General features: G+C 40.1%; 3 protein-coding genes across 3 annotated transcripts; 1 reads left to right on the forward strand and 2 right to left on the reverse strand.

Annotated features, from left to right (window-relative positions):
- Positions 1–9: 9 nt before the first annotated feature.
- Positions 10–5283, forward strand: fastkd1 (FAST kinase domains 1). Its single transcript, XM_034885030.1, has 14 exons — positions 10–473; positions 582–650; positions 969–1094; positions 1187–1585; positions 1685–1795; positions 2778–2909; positions 2989–3475; positions 3558–3672; positions 3748–3876; positions 4002–4133; positions 4228–4341; positions 4501–4645; positions 4747–4861; positions 5147–5283. Exons 1-14 carry the CDS (start codon positions 139–141, stop codon positions 5243–5245), a joined length of 2508 nt encoding a protein of 835 aa, XP_034740921.1. The 5' UTR covers positions 10–138; the 3' UTR covers positions 5246–5283.
- Positions 5284–5530: 247 nt separating this feature from the next.
- klhl41a (kelch-like family member 41a) lies at positions 5531–9029 on the reverse strand. The gene is made up of 6 exons (XM_034885042.1): positions 7846–9029; positions 7594–7751; positions 7392–7499; positions 7108–7293; positions 6509–6652; positions 5531–6365 (listed from the first exon to the last, which is right to left on the reverse strand). Exons 1-6 carry the CDS (start codon positions 8926–8928, stop codon positions 6254–6256), a joined length of 1791 nt encoding a protein of 596 aa, XP_034740933.1. The 5' UTR covers positions 8929–9029; the 3' UTR covers positions 5531–6253.
- Positions 9030–9746: 717 nt separating this feature from the next.
- Positions 9747–15236, reverse strand: bbs5 (Bardet-Biedl syndrome 5). Its single transcript, XM_034885088.1, has 12 exons — positions 15024–15236; positions 14279–14361; positions 14134–14199; positions 13919–13968; positions 13482–13609; positions 13244–13379; positions 11585–11680; positions 10857–10919; positions 10615–10749; positions 10287–10370; positions 10017–10040; positions 9747–9923 (listed from the first exon to the last, which is right to left on the reverse strand). Exons 1-12 carry the CDS (start codon positions 15083–15085, stop codon positions 9822–9824), a joined length of 1029 nt encoding a protein of 342 aa, XP_034740979.1. The 5' UTR covers positions 15086–15236; the 3' UTR covers positions 9747–9821.
- Between the last annotated feature and the right edge of the window lie 325 nt (positions 15237–15561).

A 15561-nucleotide genomic window follows, 5' to 3' on the forward strand; every position in this document is an offset into this window, starting at 1 on the left:
GTGTGTATTGTCTTTAGTTGGCACATAGGTCCCTGAAGGAGCTGCCTGCCTGTTGGTTTGACGTTGAAGTGTACAGTGGGAACACTGTGTTGGTACAATGAACACCCCAGTTCATTTTTTATCTGAGCCCAGGTGGTGATGCTTCGGCTCAGGTGTGTGAATTCCCTCCTTGGGAGGCTTCATCATGGGGGGTCAGTGAACCGAGACCAGGTTCTGGAGCAGCTGCGGGTTTGCTCTGCTGAAGACCAGGTGTTTGATGTGGTGGGCAAGAACAAGGCCAAACTCACAGTGAGCCATGTCAGCAGGGCTGTGGGGATGCTGTGGCAGTTCCAGAAGGAGAAGCCACAAATGCTCAGGACTGTGGCGCTCATCAAAAGCCACCCACAGTTCTTGACTCTCCGGGTTTTGGCGGAGAACAAAATTGCTCTTATGGATGACTTAATGTTGGTCGACATGCTTTACAGTTTCCTCAGGTACACAAAGATATAGACACAGTTATTATAGACACAATAGTTGCAGTGTTATGCCTTTGAATCCCATTATAGGAATGATAATGTACTGTATTTCTGTCCATCTTTTAGGTTGCATGTGGATCCACATGACTCTCTTGTTCAGCAGTTGGTTTCAGAAGCATGGCTCAGACTAGACAGGTATGATTGCATTACGTTCGTTTGAGTTGATGGGATGTAGGGCTAAAAACTATCATTTTTGTTATTTAAAAATCTCTTTTCTTTCAATTATCAAGTAATTATAAAGTCTATGAAATGCCGAAATACCCTCAACTGTCTTGTTCCAACCAATAGTCCTAAACCCAAATACAAAAAATACGTTGAAATGAAATAGAAAAAAGGTTAGATCTCTACATTAGAGAAGCTGAAACCAGCAAGTGTTTGGCATTTTACCTTTTATAAATTACTAAAAAGATAAATTAGTATCAAAATTGTTGTGTGGATGGGATTTCTTTGCAGATTTCCAATGGCATCCCTATCAAAGTTTTCCATCTGTCTAAGTGATCAGCACCTTCAACACAGTCCTCTAATGGGCCACATCACCAATATTGTGGATCAGAGGTTGTCATCCATTGATGATGCCAGGTTGGTCATGAGACGGAAAGGATCAATTAACATTTTTTAAATCAAATATAAGTACCTTGTATTGCATGTTGACTCTGGTCATGTTTTCCCAGGATCCTAACGACACTGATGATCAGCATGTCGTCCCTGGTGTCTCCCCGGCTTCGTGACGCCCTGATTAGCAGGGCAGACCATCTCCTAGACACCATGGATCCTTCAAATTACAACAACCCGCGGAGAGTGGTGCAGTTTCTGCGCAACATCAAGCACAGTTACCGGCCTCTGCTGGAGAAGTGCAACAAGATCATCTTGTGCAACATTCTCAGACTGGACGCAGAACATATCAGCATCATCATGGGGCTGTATCAGTCTCTGCAGTTCAACAGCTGTGACTTCAGACTGGCTGCTAAACAAAGACTAAAAGAACTGATTGATTCAAGCACCGACCCTTTCTCCTTCACCAAACTGTTTGTCGCTTTGGCTCCGATGGCCAGTCAGGAGATCAGAGACGGGTTTGTATGATTATCAGAGGAGGGATCCATGAGTGGAAATCTGACTCTTTACAACAGCTTTTGAGTCACACGTCTCCAATGTGGTTTGATCCCTCCCAGGTTGGAGAACTCTGCCCTCCTGTTGGCGGACGAGCTCAATGCACATCAGGCTTTGGCTATAGCTGAAGCTCTAGAAGAGATTCAGAGCAGGAATCTTAGCTTACTGAACAAGTGAGTCACATCTCCTATCATATAGTTGTTTTTTTTAAAGATATCTTTGGGGTATTTTCAGCCTTTATCCTTGACAGGACAGCTGAAGATATGAAAGGGGAGAGAGAGGGGGAATGACATGCAGCAAAGGGCCGCAGGTCGGAGTCGAACCCTGGCCAGCCACGACAACGAATAAACCTTAATTTAGGGACAGCTGCTCTACCAACTGAGCCATCTGGCGGCCCTCATATAGTTTAATAAATGGAGCCAATATACCGACCAATATCCACTTATTGGATATAAATCAGTATTGCCATATATCAGTACACTTATGACAAAAAACTTTTTTTTATTGATCTTGATAACAGGCCCACGTAGGAGTTCTTCTGGTGCTTTTGATTGTGTACATGATCTTTTTTGGCAGATGCATTTTTCATGAATTTTTAAACGTCAAGGACCTCAGAATCAGCTTTATTGGCCAGGTTTGCGCTTACAAACAAGGAATTTGACCCCGGTTAATCTTTGCTCTCAAACTACAACCCTCTCTTAACATATGATTATAAAAACAGAGAGGACAGTGATAAATATCAAAATGATTTCCATTTCTGAGCGTTCAACGGAGTGACTGCTTGGGGAAAGAAACTGTGTTTGTGTGGGCAGGTTTTGGCAAACCGCGCCTTGTACCGCCTACCTCTCGCCTCGCGCTCGTGCGGTCTTTAAACTTGAGATTGAAAATGAATTCTTGACATTGGAAACAGCAGATGATAAAATCTCACAGCAAGGTTCATTCGTTTAGAAACATTGTCTAATGTCTTATTATTATAGTTTGCCCATCAGAAAGCTTTGACAGGTTTATTTGTTAATTGTAAAATCTCCCACTCAGGTTATATCTTGTTGAAAGTCAAATTTCAAGCATCCTTATAATGTTCTGTACTTAATGTGTTGTGTGAAAAGATTCCACAGATATTTTGTAAAATGTAATAATTACAAAATGATTTTCCAGAATTGCACTGGTAATCCAAAGGAATCTTCATTGCTACAAGCCGGTGGAGGTGGCCAGAATCACCCAAGCTCTTTTTCTGCTGCAGTACCAGAACCCCGAACTCTTCACTAAACTAAGGAACATTTTGGTCAGGTAAGTGTTTGTTTGAGCTAAAGAGGACATGCTGCTCCTCTCTTTGATTGAAACAGGCTGGTTACACTTTCTCTTTCAGCTTTTTGCAGCGCAGCTTCTTTCCCTACGAGGTGACCATGTTGACCCGTGTTCTGTCTATGCTGCCCTGCCCGCGGCTTGACGACAGCGTGATCTCGAGGGTGGATTCGGTTGTGACCCAGTGTAATCTCAATGACCTCAACACCATTTCTTTCGCCGTGGCCAAGTGGGTGCGCAATGATCCCTCCTACCGCCACAACACTCCCAGCAAGTACGTCCGTCTGCTGCAGACCCTGAACCGTTGCGGGCACGAGAGGCTGCAAAAAGCCAACCGGCTGGACTTGGTGCTGGAGGAGCTCAAGTACATTTCGGGAGAATGGTTTGAGGAAATGCTAGTGGAAGAGACGATGGTCACTTTGAAGAGGATGATGGACCAAATAAACTGGACCAATGTGCCCGAGCTGGCCCTCTTCTTAACCAGGATAAATCACCTCTGCCCTCCCCTGATGGACCGTATCGCCACTATGGCCATTAAAGACATTGACAAGGTGCCCGAAGAGACATCACAATGTGTTGAGTCTTGAATAATTAAATATATATTAAGCACACTTTACCTGTATCCTTTTTCAGATTCACCACTCTGCAACCTATGCTACCCTGCTACCCTTCTCTGTCCTGAACTATGATCCCGTACAAGCAGACGAGTTGTATGATGTTTGTATCCAGCGCTTCACACCTCATATCAGTAAGTCCATCAGTTTACACTGACTTTTGTCTGATTTTAAACTTACACTAACACCTTTCCCTCTTGTGTTTGTAGGGTCCTTTGACCCACATCTGCTAGTTCTCCTGGCTTACACTTTGGCTGTGGCCGACTGTTTTCCTGAGGAACTGGTCAAAGAAATCTTCAGTATAGACTTTCTGGGAAAGCTAGATGCCCAACTAGAAAGTATGTCGTCCCCCACATTGAGTGCAAATGTGTTATATTTATATATAATTGTTAATGTGCATCTTAAGGTGTAAGCACTTCACAGTTCAATAATAAGATTAGCTGTTGTCCTAAACTTCTTACAGCTCTACCTGATAACCTAAACATGCGGACCAGGTTACGCCTCATGGAGCTCAATCGGGCCGTGTGTCTTGAGTGTCCCGAGTTCCAGGTGCCCTGGTTTCATGAGCGCTACTGCCAGCAGTTGCAAAAGAAAGGTAAAAAAGATGCACTGGTTTAGGTGGTGAAAAAGGAATTCACAGCTGCTGTCATTTTGCTGGCAAAATGTATTTTTTAATTTTTTTTTTTCAGGGAATGGCACTGTGAGTCCTGTGCAACAGCAAATCCACAAAATGCTGGGCGAGGTTCTTGGTGGCATTAACTGTGTTCGAGTAGCAGTTGTCACTCCATATTTTTACACTGCAGGTAAGTAATATGGGGGGGGAGTAGCCCCTTCACTCTCCATCCATCAAGTCAATTCATACGGATGGATTTAAATTTTTAACTCTTAAACACAAGATGTTTGGTAGCGGTCACATTATATTTCCGTCACAAGTGCAATGTGACCTGGTTTTGCCTTTACAGACTTTGAATGCATACTGGACAAACATCTGCAGCCGTTGGCCTACAGCGAGCCCAGCACACTGCAGATCTCAGACGGAGGACAGGTTCACTGGGGGACCAGCTCAGTGGAAAACATCAGGGATGAGCTGCCACCTGGAGCTCAGCGGTAGGGATGAATCCGAAAACAACCTGAATAATAAAGATGAATAAGTAGACCAATCAGAAAGGAATGATGTTTGACATCCTGCTTTTACTGTATCACTCAAGAGTTGCTGTGAACTTCCTTGATTCAAAGTCCTTCTGCAAGAACTCTCACCATATGAAAGGTGAAGCCCTGATGAGAAAAAGACACCTTGAAATTCTGGGATATCGTGTGGTTCAGGTGAGACACCGTTTAAGACTGCATGCGGTGGGGCGCCCGGGGAGCTCACCTGGTTGAGCATGCGTCCCATGTACAAAGGTTCAGTCTTTACCACAGTAGCTGCAAGTTGTATTCCGACCTGTGGCCCTTTGCTTCATGTCACCCCCCCCCCCTCTCTCCCTTTCCCGTGTTTAGCTGTCCTGTCAAATAAAGGCCTAAAAATGTCTTTAAAAACAAAAATAAGAAAGATTACATGTGGTGATCATATTAAATGAGAGTAAAACTGAAATAACCTGTGTTTTACAGATCCCCCACTTTGAATGGAACTCTATGGAGCTTTCAACACCAGATGCCTGGAAGGACTATCTAAAGAAGAACCTATTTAGAGAGCTTTCTTCTTCATAGCCTTATTTATTGACTAATGAAAGTACTGTTGCATTTAACGCTTTGACTGTGTTTTGAAAACTATACAGCAAGTGTTCCTTACTTTATTGAGCGCAAAGTTCTAGAATCTAAGGCGTTCATGTTAAGTGAGATAGCTTATTATGTGCTTTTGTATTAAAATTAGAATTTTTAATAAAACATAAAGCTTCATTCATTATCAGTGTTGCTCGACAAACTGGCTATCATGCATTTTCCTAGAATAGTCAATATACAGAGCATCAACAGGAGCCAAGGTTTCCATCAGTCCTCTTCAAGAGTTTTGTTTACTAATTCACACAAAGATTTAAATTGATTGTAGAGCTTTTGAATGTGAACATAGGCAGACATTTTCCCAAGGCTACATTTTATCCCTTACATATGCGACATGCAGACTCTATTCTTACATTAAAAAGGCCTTAACATTTAACTGAACCTTTGGAAGTTTAGTCTAATCTGTTCTGACTACACTAGTGGCTTCTCATACATCAGCAGTAAAACATTTTCAGTAAACCTTGACGGGGCCAAAACATTTTTAAATAATCATAATAGCCATGTAGTATTGCTTGAAAAGGTCAAACAGACATAGTAAGCCTGTGGAGAAGTTACACTGAAGAGTTACAAGGTACGTGTAACTGACTAGAAGAGGAACATTTTCTGATTAAAAGAAGAAAAACATTTCTATGCAAACCAAACCTAACCAGCTTACAGTAACAACAGTAAAAACTCATAATGAAGGGGTGAAAGGGGGGAATTCTCAACAAGTGATATGTTTTAGATTTGTTTTGTTTTAGATCAGAAACAACTAAGCCTGGTCCGTACGACAAGAAATAAGCCAATTTAAACTATAACACATTTCATAGAAACACTCACAGAACAGGCAAAGAGGACATGATATGTTAAATGACAACAGGCCACTAAATAAGAGCATGTACATAATATAATTGCCTACAGTAGTAAAGTAAAAGTGCTTTATGTGTCTCTAGTCTGTTGTTACAGATGGGGCATTCTGGCTGCGTTGAGACGCATGGACACACAGGACGCTCCTGCTGCATAACGCATCTCTTTGATCATACCAGTCCACTCTTTCTTGTCGTCTTCATATCTGTTGAGACAGTTAACACGTCACTCTAACACAAAGTTATGAGTATTATGAGAGCCGTCATTATAAAAGAAAAATTGAGCAAGATGACATTGTTCTGTGCCACATTATATTGTAACATGTAATGTAACAAAATCAACACATACAGCCAAATGTCGATGATTTCACTGGGTGCGCATTCGTTCTCGCTCTCCACCAAGGCGAAGCCTCCAACAGTGTACAACTGCCCTCCACAGCTCACCAGGTTGACTGAACTCCTCTCCTGGGGCAACTCTGGGAAGGGTGACCACCTGCAACAAGGTCCACTAGGCTGTATTAATGCGATATCTCCATGTTGTTTGTTTTTTCTTGTCCTTAAGAATCTCAGCAGAGCTCCTTGACATTTTACTTGAATTATATATATTAAAGGAATATATCAAATAAAACATATATTGTATATCTGTCACACAAATTATAACACTTTGATTTCATTTGTGCTTTTTGTCCTTTTTCTGGATGCCATCTCTTTAAAACCTTTCAAATCAAGCAATCTGAGGATGAAAACATCATGGTTTAACTGCTCACAGCAAGTATTGGGACCACTGACTTAAAGCATGCAAATACAGGAAAAAGCTTTGATATATAAAAATTGGATTGGTAATGACCAAATAAATATCAAAAAATAATTTTAAAAAACAACAAAAAAAACAGCTATGTACAGCACTTTAAAGGTGCCTGCACAAATTGTCATAATACAACCACATACTTGTTGGTTCCAAAGTCATAGGCTTCACATGCAGCTGTGAGGCCGTCCTCATTGACCCCCCCAGCAACAACGATCTTCCCGTTGTGGATAACTGCCCCAAACATGGATCTGGGCGTCTTCATGGAAGCCACTTCTTTCCACTCTGACCTCTTGTGGTTGTATGCAAACATCTTGTTGGTTGCTTTACTTCACCAGAGAGACAAAACAGATGAATGGGAAGGGTTATGGTAATGTGAAAATATTACATTTTGACTTAATTTAACGTGTTGGCATTGCAATCTTACTTGTTATCGGTTTTTCCTCCAATACAGTACACCAGCCCATTCTCAGAGACCACACAGTGGCCGTGGATGTTCACGGGTAACTTTTTGGTTTGAGTCCATTTCATTTTTCTAAAAAACGGCAGATAAAACAGATTAAACACACACCAGTACTTTCAATAAGACAAACAAATAAGCATATCCAAAATGAGTGTACTGAACTTACTCAATGTCATAGCAAAGAACAGTGTCATGAGACTCATTGGACTGTAAATCTTTTCCTGCCACAGCAAAAAGGAGATTATCACATTCACCTACAGCAAACAAACATCTGGGGGAGGGCATGGGTGGCAGCGCGATCCATTCAGCAGTAAGACTGTCCAACTGAAAGACACATTTTAAGATATTTTGGAAAACCAAATGAAGGAATTACTTGGATGTGTTCGGAGTATTTGCGATGTAAATTACAGTTGTCTACCTTGTAGAAGTAACATTGCAATGGGTTTTCTTTGTCCTCTTCATCCACAAACAGTCCTCCCAACACATACAGATTGTTCTTCCCTGTTACCAGGCTGACGTGGTTTCGGGGGATCTGCTCAGCCATTGCAGCTAGCAAACATTCATTCTCCTGGGCATCATAAGCCACGGCAGCAGTGTCATTGATCATAAGAACCATTTCTTTGGCAAACATGCCATATCTGCGGTTATCATTCAGATAGCCGGGCAACTTTTCCTCCTCTCCTTCCTCATCTTTTCCCTTTTTCTTCTCAGGCAGCTTCCCTGCAAAGGCTTCCTTTATGACTTTGATTTTTTTGACAAGCTCAGGATAAGCCTTGATGAGGTCGTCCTTCTCTACCTTCTCCTTAAAGTACTTCTCTGGGAGCAAACGGAAACGAATGCATTCAAAGGCCTCCTCTAAGCATTTCACGCGCTTCTCTTTGTCTTTTCTGATCCACCTCATGAGGGTCTCGAACACCACTTCCTCCTTTTCTACATTCAACGCATCTGCACCAATAATGGCGAAGAACTCAGGAGGAGCGAGCTCTAAGAAATCCTCATCATTTGCTATGGTCTCAAATCGATCAGCAATGTAATCTCGAGCTGCCATTGCCAGCCTGGCGCTGTTCAGCATCAGTCCCAGCCTGTAGATGGCAAGGCAGTTTTTCTTTGACAGCGTCTTCTGGAGATAGTTCACACAAACTGTGAAGACTGAAGGAATCTGAAAGCGGTTGGCAGCAGCCAAAATATCCTGCACGTTGTTGTCGTTGATGTCAATCTCTGCTGAGTACATATGATTTACAATGGCCTCCATAACAACAGGGTCCAGGTTCTCCAGAACAACCTCCATTTGGTCCATTTCCTTGCCATCACTTGAGAAGTACAGCTCTCGGAAATAAGGACTACAAGCTGACAGAATGAGGCGATGGCAGGGGATGCTTCGGTCTTCAACCTTTAGGACACAGTCAATTAACTTATTCTCATTCAGGAGCTCTTTGAGTCCATCCTGAAGCAAAGTGCTCTGAAACAGACGCAGATCTTCCCTCATGCTTTGGGGATCCATTCTTTTAGGACAAAAATCGGGTGGAAGTGTTTATAACACTGTTCTAGCTGGTGAGGACAGAGAACTATAGACAGCCAGGTCTGAAGCCACTTCAATATAACTGTGTCCCCTCTAAATATAGCTAACCACCCCATCCACGAAGAATTCAGGTTGGCCAAATCGGAGAGCTCACACAGCTGTCATAGAGTAAAAACAACTGTGAAGCCTTGTCACCCTAGGGATTTGTAACAACACTGTTGTATGGTACGGTCACACAGAAATAACCTATGACCCTTTATTTCTTTAACTCTTTTTTTATCTAATAGGGTGAAATATATACCATATGTATACACATATATATTAATCCTGTGTATTCTGCAGACATCTACATGGGGAGTGAGTCACAGTTCAGTGATAGAAATAAAAACATCCGTACGGTGTGATTCAGTATAGGGATGTGACACATCCACAAGGGGAGTAATCTAACAAGAAGTCAGGGTTAATGAACAGCTGCTGCCACAGGAGGTAACAGTTTGTCCTCTTTTTTACATTTTACTCTTTTTAAATACTTCAGCACCTTCTGCGGTTAGATATTTAGCCTGAGATCATTGTTTTTTCCCCACATAGAAATGAATTGTGTGTGAGATACAGTACAAACTTACAGCATTCTTGTTATTGAAATGTTTAAAAGAAATGTACTCTCCAATGTCTATTTAAAAACATTTATTAACTTTAAACAATACAACCGGCATTATAATAAGTCACATTCTAGTCATTACAAGACAAAGTTTTACGCAAAATATCCTCAATATAAACTTGTACTTTGGTGTTTTCTATTCTTTTATCAAAAAGTACCTATGCATAAACTGTACAACTTTTAACCTGACGTATGAATAAATAGGTTTAATTATATTTCAGCTCATGACTTCCCACAGTCCTTGAAGTGTGAAGCCATCCTTCAGCTTCTCAACAGCGAGGCCCAGCTCCTCAGAGAAAACCGGCTCACGGTCTTGTTGCTTTGGAACAACATTAAACAAATGAAAAAAATATAACACAACATACTATACAACATATTTTACAAATATAGCTGGTTAATTGTGAGACTTTACCTTATTTCCATCAGCAAAGTAAGCCTGTGGGCAGGCAAAACACACAATTCAAACATAAAAAATAAAATTTAAAAAAATCAAACTGCGACTGTGTGTGTCTGTGATAATAGGCTATTGTCATCTGATGAGCACCGCTCCATAACACAAATGAGCACTAGGCAACATGAATTCATGTTTGTTCATTACGATGAAGGAGCTTTAGCTGGCAGCTATTCTGAGAGTCTTACAACTAAACCATTGACTCCCAGAAGAGTGATGAGTGTAACTCACAGTAAAAGCGTCGGTCTGCTCATCAGGCTCAATTTCCACGTCATCGAAAGGCTGTTCCACCGTCAGTTCTTCCAACGGCTGGGGCTGAAATTATTGATAGGACAAACAGCTGTAACATAGGACAAGTTAAGCTGAAGAAGCCAGCTACAATGGAGTATTCAAAACAATAATGTAGATACAAAAAAATAGCTGTGAAATTGGCATTGATTTAAAAATATAGTTGAGTGTTGTATAGTTGGTTTGTTTCGAGTTTCAAGTCTTTTTTTACGTTTTAATGTTGTACCGGTGAAGTGTTCAGGTTCTTTGATTCTAATATCGTGACACCTACCTTTTCTTCCATTTCATAGTCCACTCCAAAAATGGGGTTGGCAGAGTACACCTTATGCAATGAGTTGATTTCCTTAAGTGCGTCTTGAAGCTTATCCACAGGGTCAATCTTAAACCCGAGCACATAGCCACCACTCTGAAAACATAAGTACATTTGTGCACTCATACCCCAGGTAATAAATCATAATGTGATCAGTTCAGGGGAATGTGACTCAAATGGCAGAAAAAAAACAAACAATTTACCTGACGTGAACTCTCTATCACCAAAGCCAATCCAAACTTTGAGTCTCTTATTCTGATGGACCACTAGATAATAAAAAAACATGGAAATAAAACACAAAATTGCAATAAACAATATACTGTTACATTGTTTTTACAACCGAAACCAGATCATTAGTAGCAGCTCATATGCAAAAGTACAGTGGTGTCTGTCTATGACTAAAGTGAAACTACAACTTCAACAAACAAAAAAAGTAGCTGTAGTGACACAGGGCTGCTGAGATTAATCACTAAACAAATGTATCATAGAGAATAAAACAGGATGGAAAATTACAAAAGGTACCTCATACCCCCTGCTGTGTGGATGTAAAGGTTGCTCTGTGTCTCTCGTTACACTTTTTGGTGTATTTATATTAAAAGTGCATTATGCAAGTGACAACCACACAGATTTCCTCTCTCACTTAGGCGCTCCTGAGCACATAGTAGGTTTGTATGTTTTTTATGACATTAACCAGAGATGGTACATATCAATTTGGGGGACAAGCTTAAGTTATGAATACTTATATCTACAGTATCTGGTCACACTATCAGTTGCCATTCAAATTTTGTATAATTTGCGACAACTTTCAAAATATTTTGAGCTACAAATTAGCAAAAAAAAAAAAAAAAACGAAAACAAAGAATCCTTTTATTAGAACCAATCAAAAGGCTGAGGACTGGATTAGTAATGTTATTTAGTGTATTGTACTTACAATCTGAAGGTAAGGAATGCTGACATTGAAGCTCTCGTTCATATTGGCATGCCACACAATCCGAACATTGGTGATAAAGAAGGTTCCAAGATTACCCTAAAAGAAAGTATTTAAAACACGTTAACTCCTCTTGTTAAGCTATTTTTAGAGCAAGTCTAAGTATTTATGAAGTCAGAGGAACTCTAAATAACTGTACTCTACAGAGAAGAAAAGAGGATGGTGGCCTTTCAGTTCCCAACTCCAAACATTATTTCGGGTCCTTCGTGTTGAGGCCCCTCCTCACTTTGTTTAACCCATATGTGTCTGTTTACTGGCATACCTTAGAAGGTGCTATGACAGAGCCTTGGTCACTCCATGATGTTCTTTTTGACAATAACTCTAACGAACAGTGCCAGCTACTGTACATTTTTTCCCCATTATCTCTCGTCTTATCAAAACTTGGAGATTGGCTGAAACATACTGCCGTGTAGCTTGTAACTGGAACACATTTTCCCCTTTATTTAATAATACAGCTCTCCTTATTGGTGGAAGGCTGATAACAGCCCCACAATGGGAACAGAGGGGGTTCATTATCTAAAAGACATTTTTAGCAAGGTTGGCTTGTTACCTTTTTCTAACTTGCAGAACACATTCAATCTACCACGCTCCTCTTTTTTCTTTTACCTTCAATTAAGATCAGCACTTAAAGCATACGGTGTCCCTTGATAGGGGTCTTTGCTCATCCATCCTATCCAAGAGTTATTTACTGTACAGCCTAAAAACTGTGATATGGTATCCAGGGCTTTATCAATTCTTAGTGATATGTGGCCGCTCTGCCCTTCCTATGGAGAAGACCATGCGATTGCCCAGGCCCGGTTTTTACTTGCATGATGTATGGTCTAACATTCCAGAGGTATCTTGCAATCCAGACCATCAGATTCACCACAATGTCATACATAGCACATTTCACACCCCTGTGAAAATGCACCAAATGAAAATAATTAACAGCCCTTTATGCACTTTCTGCCCTATAAAAGCACAAGGCACATTTCTTCACATGATCTGGGAGTGTTCTCCTGTTGGTCAGTTCTGGAACAACATTGCATCCAAAATACCCACCCTGTTTAATGTTAATGTGCCTGTTACTGTTTTGATTCTGAATGATCTGTCAGCCTTTCAGCTCTCTAGAACTCAAAAACGTGCTGTATTTGCTGGACTCACAGCTGTAAAGAAAATAACTGCAACCTGTTGGAAACCACCTCATGACTTGTCTATCTGTGCATGGACCCGTTCCTTCCTGGATGTCGTTTATATGGAACTCTCCACAGCATGCATTCATGGAGCGCCAGGAAGGACTCTAGACACTTGGCTGAGCATCGCTGAAACTTGGAGGTCCGGGCTGTAGCCTTGTGCTACATCCTTTACATTAACTTGTACAAGTGTTTGGTCCCTTGTTTTGTGTCTGTCTATGTATGCGTCTATGTCTGCTTGTGTTTTTTTTGTCTTCCTCCCTCCCGTCTATCCTCTCTATGTTTTTTTTGTCCCCGGGACCTGTTCTCAGCCTCAGGGTATTGTTTGTAATTGTTTGTCATTGTTTGGAGTTTCTAAATGTTTAAAAAAGTAAAGAAAAGACTAAATTGAAGAAAATCATTTCGACAGACACTTTTGCATCACCCGTACCTGATCACTGGACAAATTCCAAACTCCATTAATTTTATCATAAACTTGTTCTCGGGGCAAGAGCCTCAGCTGCTTATTTTGAATGAGAGCAGCTCGCAATTTCAGGTCCCTGTACATTTTTGATGTCTCATAGGCCCTGTCACAAAAAAAAAACAAAAATATTTAGTTATACATACGTTTTACAGTATGTAGACTGTGATCACAGTACTGAACACTGCCTCAGCCTATTTTTTTTTACCTGTGGACAGCAATAACAGAAGTAAAGAGCCGTGGACTCCCTGGAACAACATTGGTGAAAATGAACTCAAATCTTGTGTTGTTGGACTTTGTCAAGATGTAGAGCGCTTCAGTTTGGCCTCTCAGTTTCTGGAAAATTTCATTCAATTAATAAAATAGCATTGTTTGTCAGTCTCTATCACATTTCTGTTATGTTCTTTATTTATTATTTACTTCAATAGCGTGTCAAAACAATGTTCCCTTTATTAATCCTGGCAGAGAGTTTGAAACTATTTCAACTATTTTGAAACATTTTTCCACTTTAAAGTTGTGAATAAAAAGACTTATTATTATTATACATATTTGACAGACTTGTGGTGTGTGTGAGGAAATGTAAAAACATTGTGGACAACTATTTTGGACTTATTTGAAGTAATAACATAACATACGCTAACTTACTGAGTTAGCTGTCCTTGTTGTGATGTTAATGATGGAGTTGTAACCCACAGCTAAAAAAAACAAACAGATTTGCATTTAGGTTGGAAAGTTTTTATAATGTTATTTAATACCATTCATTTCCAAGAGAGGGCAGACATATTCTGCAGATATGCTGCTGGTGGAGAGATGCAAACAATAAAATAAATAAAGGCGTTTAATCATGAAGGTGTACTCACACAAATTGACTCTTGGCAGGGCCAAAGAATGCCAAATGATTCTCAGGTTTGTTACCAACAGTCTTCCTGCAAAAAAATGGACATCACCACTTTTTAGATGACCCCAAGCTTGCAGATAGTTTTAACCTCCAAGACAGCCAACTACCTCGATCTCCGTTGTTTCCTTTCGTGTCTTCTATGGAGTCCAGACAGTCTATTAGAGCTTCTCCTGGACGAGTTTTCATCTGCCTTTGTACAAGGAAATTAGAAAGTATCTACAGATCAAATATATTTTCATCTCCCTTGCCTGTGATATGTTATAAAACAATATTGCTCTCATATTTAGCTAGTTTTTACACTGTGCTCTCTCTGTATAGGCTTCTTTTTAAATTTCATTACATTTTATTTCATCTCTATCATATTTTTAATGTTAATCGGTATTTTTTATTTCTAACCAAAAGCCCTATAGGGACAAGTGTCGTCAATTAGCTTCAGCTAACAACACTATCAGATAATCATCAGATGACTATCTAAGCATACCTGTTTTTTATATCTGTCCCTATAAAACACAACTGGATCGATGGATTGATCAGTGATAGTGTATCACAGCTGGTTAAGGTTACACAGTAAAGGTATTAATTATTATAACGTCAATCTATGACATCTAGCTATACACCAAAACAAATGTGGCATGAAGCTACCGTAAAACGTTGTAATCGACAGACTCTAAAGCTAAAAACACTTTCAGTCTTGTATTAGCAACAGGCAAATTAACGTAGCTAGATAGCTAGTTTATCTGACGTTATCATTGGTTAGCCAATTAGCGAGCTAGCTAGCTAGCGAGCTAATTTAGCTTGTTTGTACGATGGTAAAATGATTCCAAAACTATTAGCTACGCTGAAGTAACTTACTGTGCGGTTATATCGAATCTAACGTCTCTGTCCTCCCAGAGAGCATCTAAAACAGATGACATGATTGCAGGTAATAAACCCTTCGGTTTAAGGTTAGTTTAGTAACGTTTACTAGCTAACTACCGTTGGTTTGCTAGCGTTAGCCAAATGTTAGACTGGCTAATCTGTGCAAGTCTCTCTAGCGTCATAATCACTGGGGCAACAGACGGCAAGCAAACGGGACAATATTGTAGACCTATTTTCGACCAATCGGAAAAGTTGTAGCAACATGTTTATACGTCATTATTATACATCTAGACTACAGTATGGATAGATTTATATTTAAAGGAAAATCTGATTTCATATATAAAAAAACAACAACGTTTGTTTATTTACATATTAAAATATGTTTAAATATTCCGATTTATTCCTTAATCTAAAACATGTAGTGTTTGGGTTTTCTATTTTTCTTTTTGCCAGTGAGTACTATATTATTTAAACTCATTGAAATTGAAACACTAAAAGTATCATTTAAATTCATTTTACTCTTTACTCTTTT

The sequence above is a fragment of the Etheostoma cragini genome, chromosome 11 (genome assembly GCF_013103735.1).
Source record: "Etheostoma cragini isolate CJK2018 chromosome 11, CSU_Ecrag_1.0, whole genome shotgun sequence".
NCBI lineage: Eukaryota > Metazoa > Chordata > Actinopteri > Perciformes > Percidae > Etheostoma > Etheostoma cragini.

Excerpts from the sequence above, each read along its gene's own strand:
- fastkd1 (XM_034885030.1), top strand. The coding sequence starts at position 139 with ATGCTTCGGCTCAGGTGTGTGAATTCCCTCCTTGGGAGGCTTCATCAT. Across the intron at positions 1,586-1,684 it reads AGTCAGGAGATCAGAGACGG|GTTGGAGAACTCTGCCCTCC; the intron begins GTTTGTATGATT and ends GATCCCTCCCAG. Across the intron at positions 3,673-3,747 it reads GCGCTTCACACCTCATATCA|GGTCCTTTGACCCACATCTG; the intron begins GTAAGTCCATCA and ends TTGTGTTTGTAG.
- klhl41a (XM_034885042.1), bottom strand. The coding sequence starts at position 8,928 with ATGGATCCCCAAAGCATGAGGGAAGATCTGCGTCTGTTTCAGAGCACT. Across the intron at positions 7,752-7,845 it reads TGCAATGTTACTTCTACAAG|TTGGACAGTCTTACTGCTGA; the intron begins GTAGACAACTGT and ends TGTGTCTTTCAG. Across the intron at positions 6,653-7,107 it reads TATGACTTTGGAACCAACAA|GTGGTCACCCTTCCCAGAGT; the intron begins GTATGTGGTTGT and ends ACCTTGTTGCAG.
- bbs5 (XM_034885088.1), bottom strand. The coding sequence starts at position 15,085 with ATGTCATCTGTTTTAGATGCTCTCTGGGAGGACAGAGACGTTAGATTC. Across the intron at positions 13,969-14,133 it reads CCTGCCAAGAGTCAATTTGT|CTGTGGGTTACAACTCCATC; the intron begins GTGAGTACACCT and ends TGTTTTTTTTAG. Across the intron at positions 10,750-10,856 it reads TGATAGAGAGTTCACGTCAG|AGTGGTGGCTATGTGCTCGG; the intron begins GTAAATTGTTTG and ends TTATGTTTTCAG.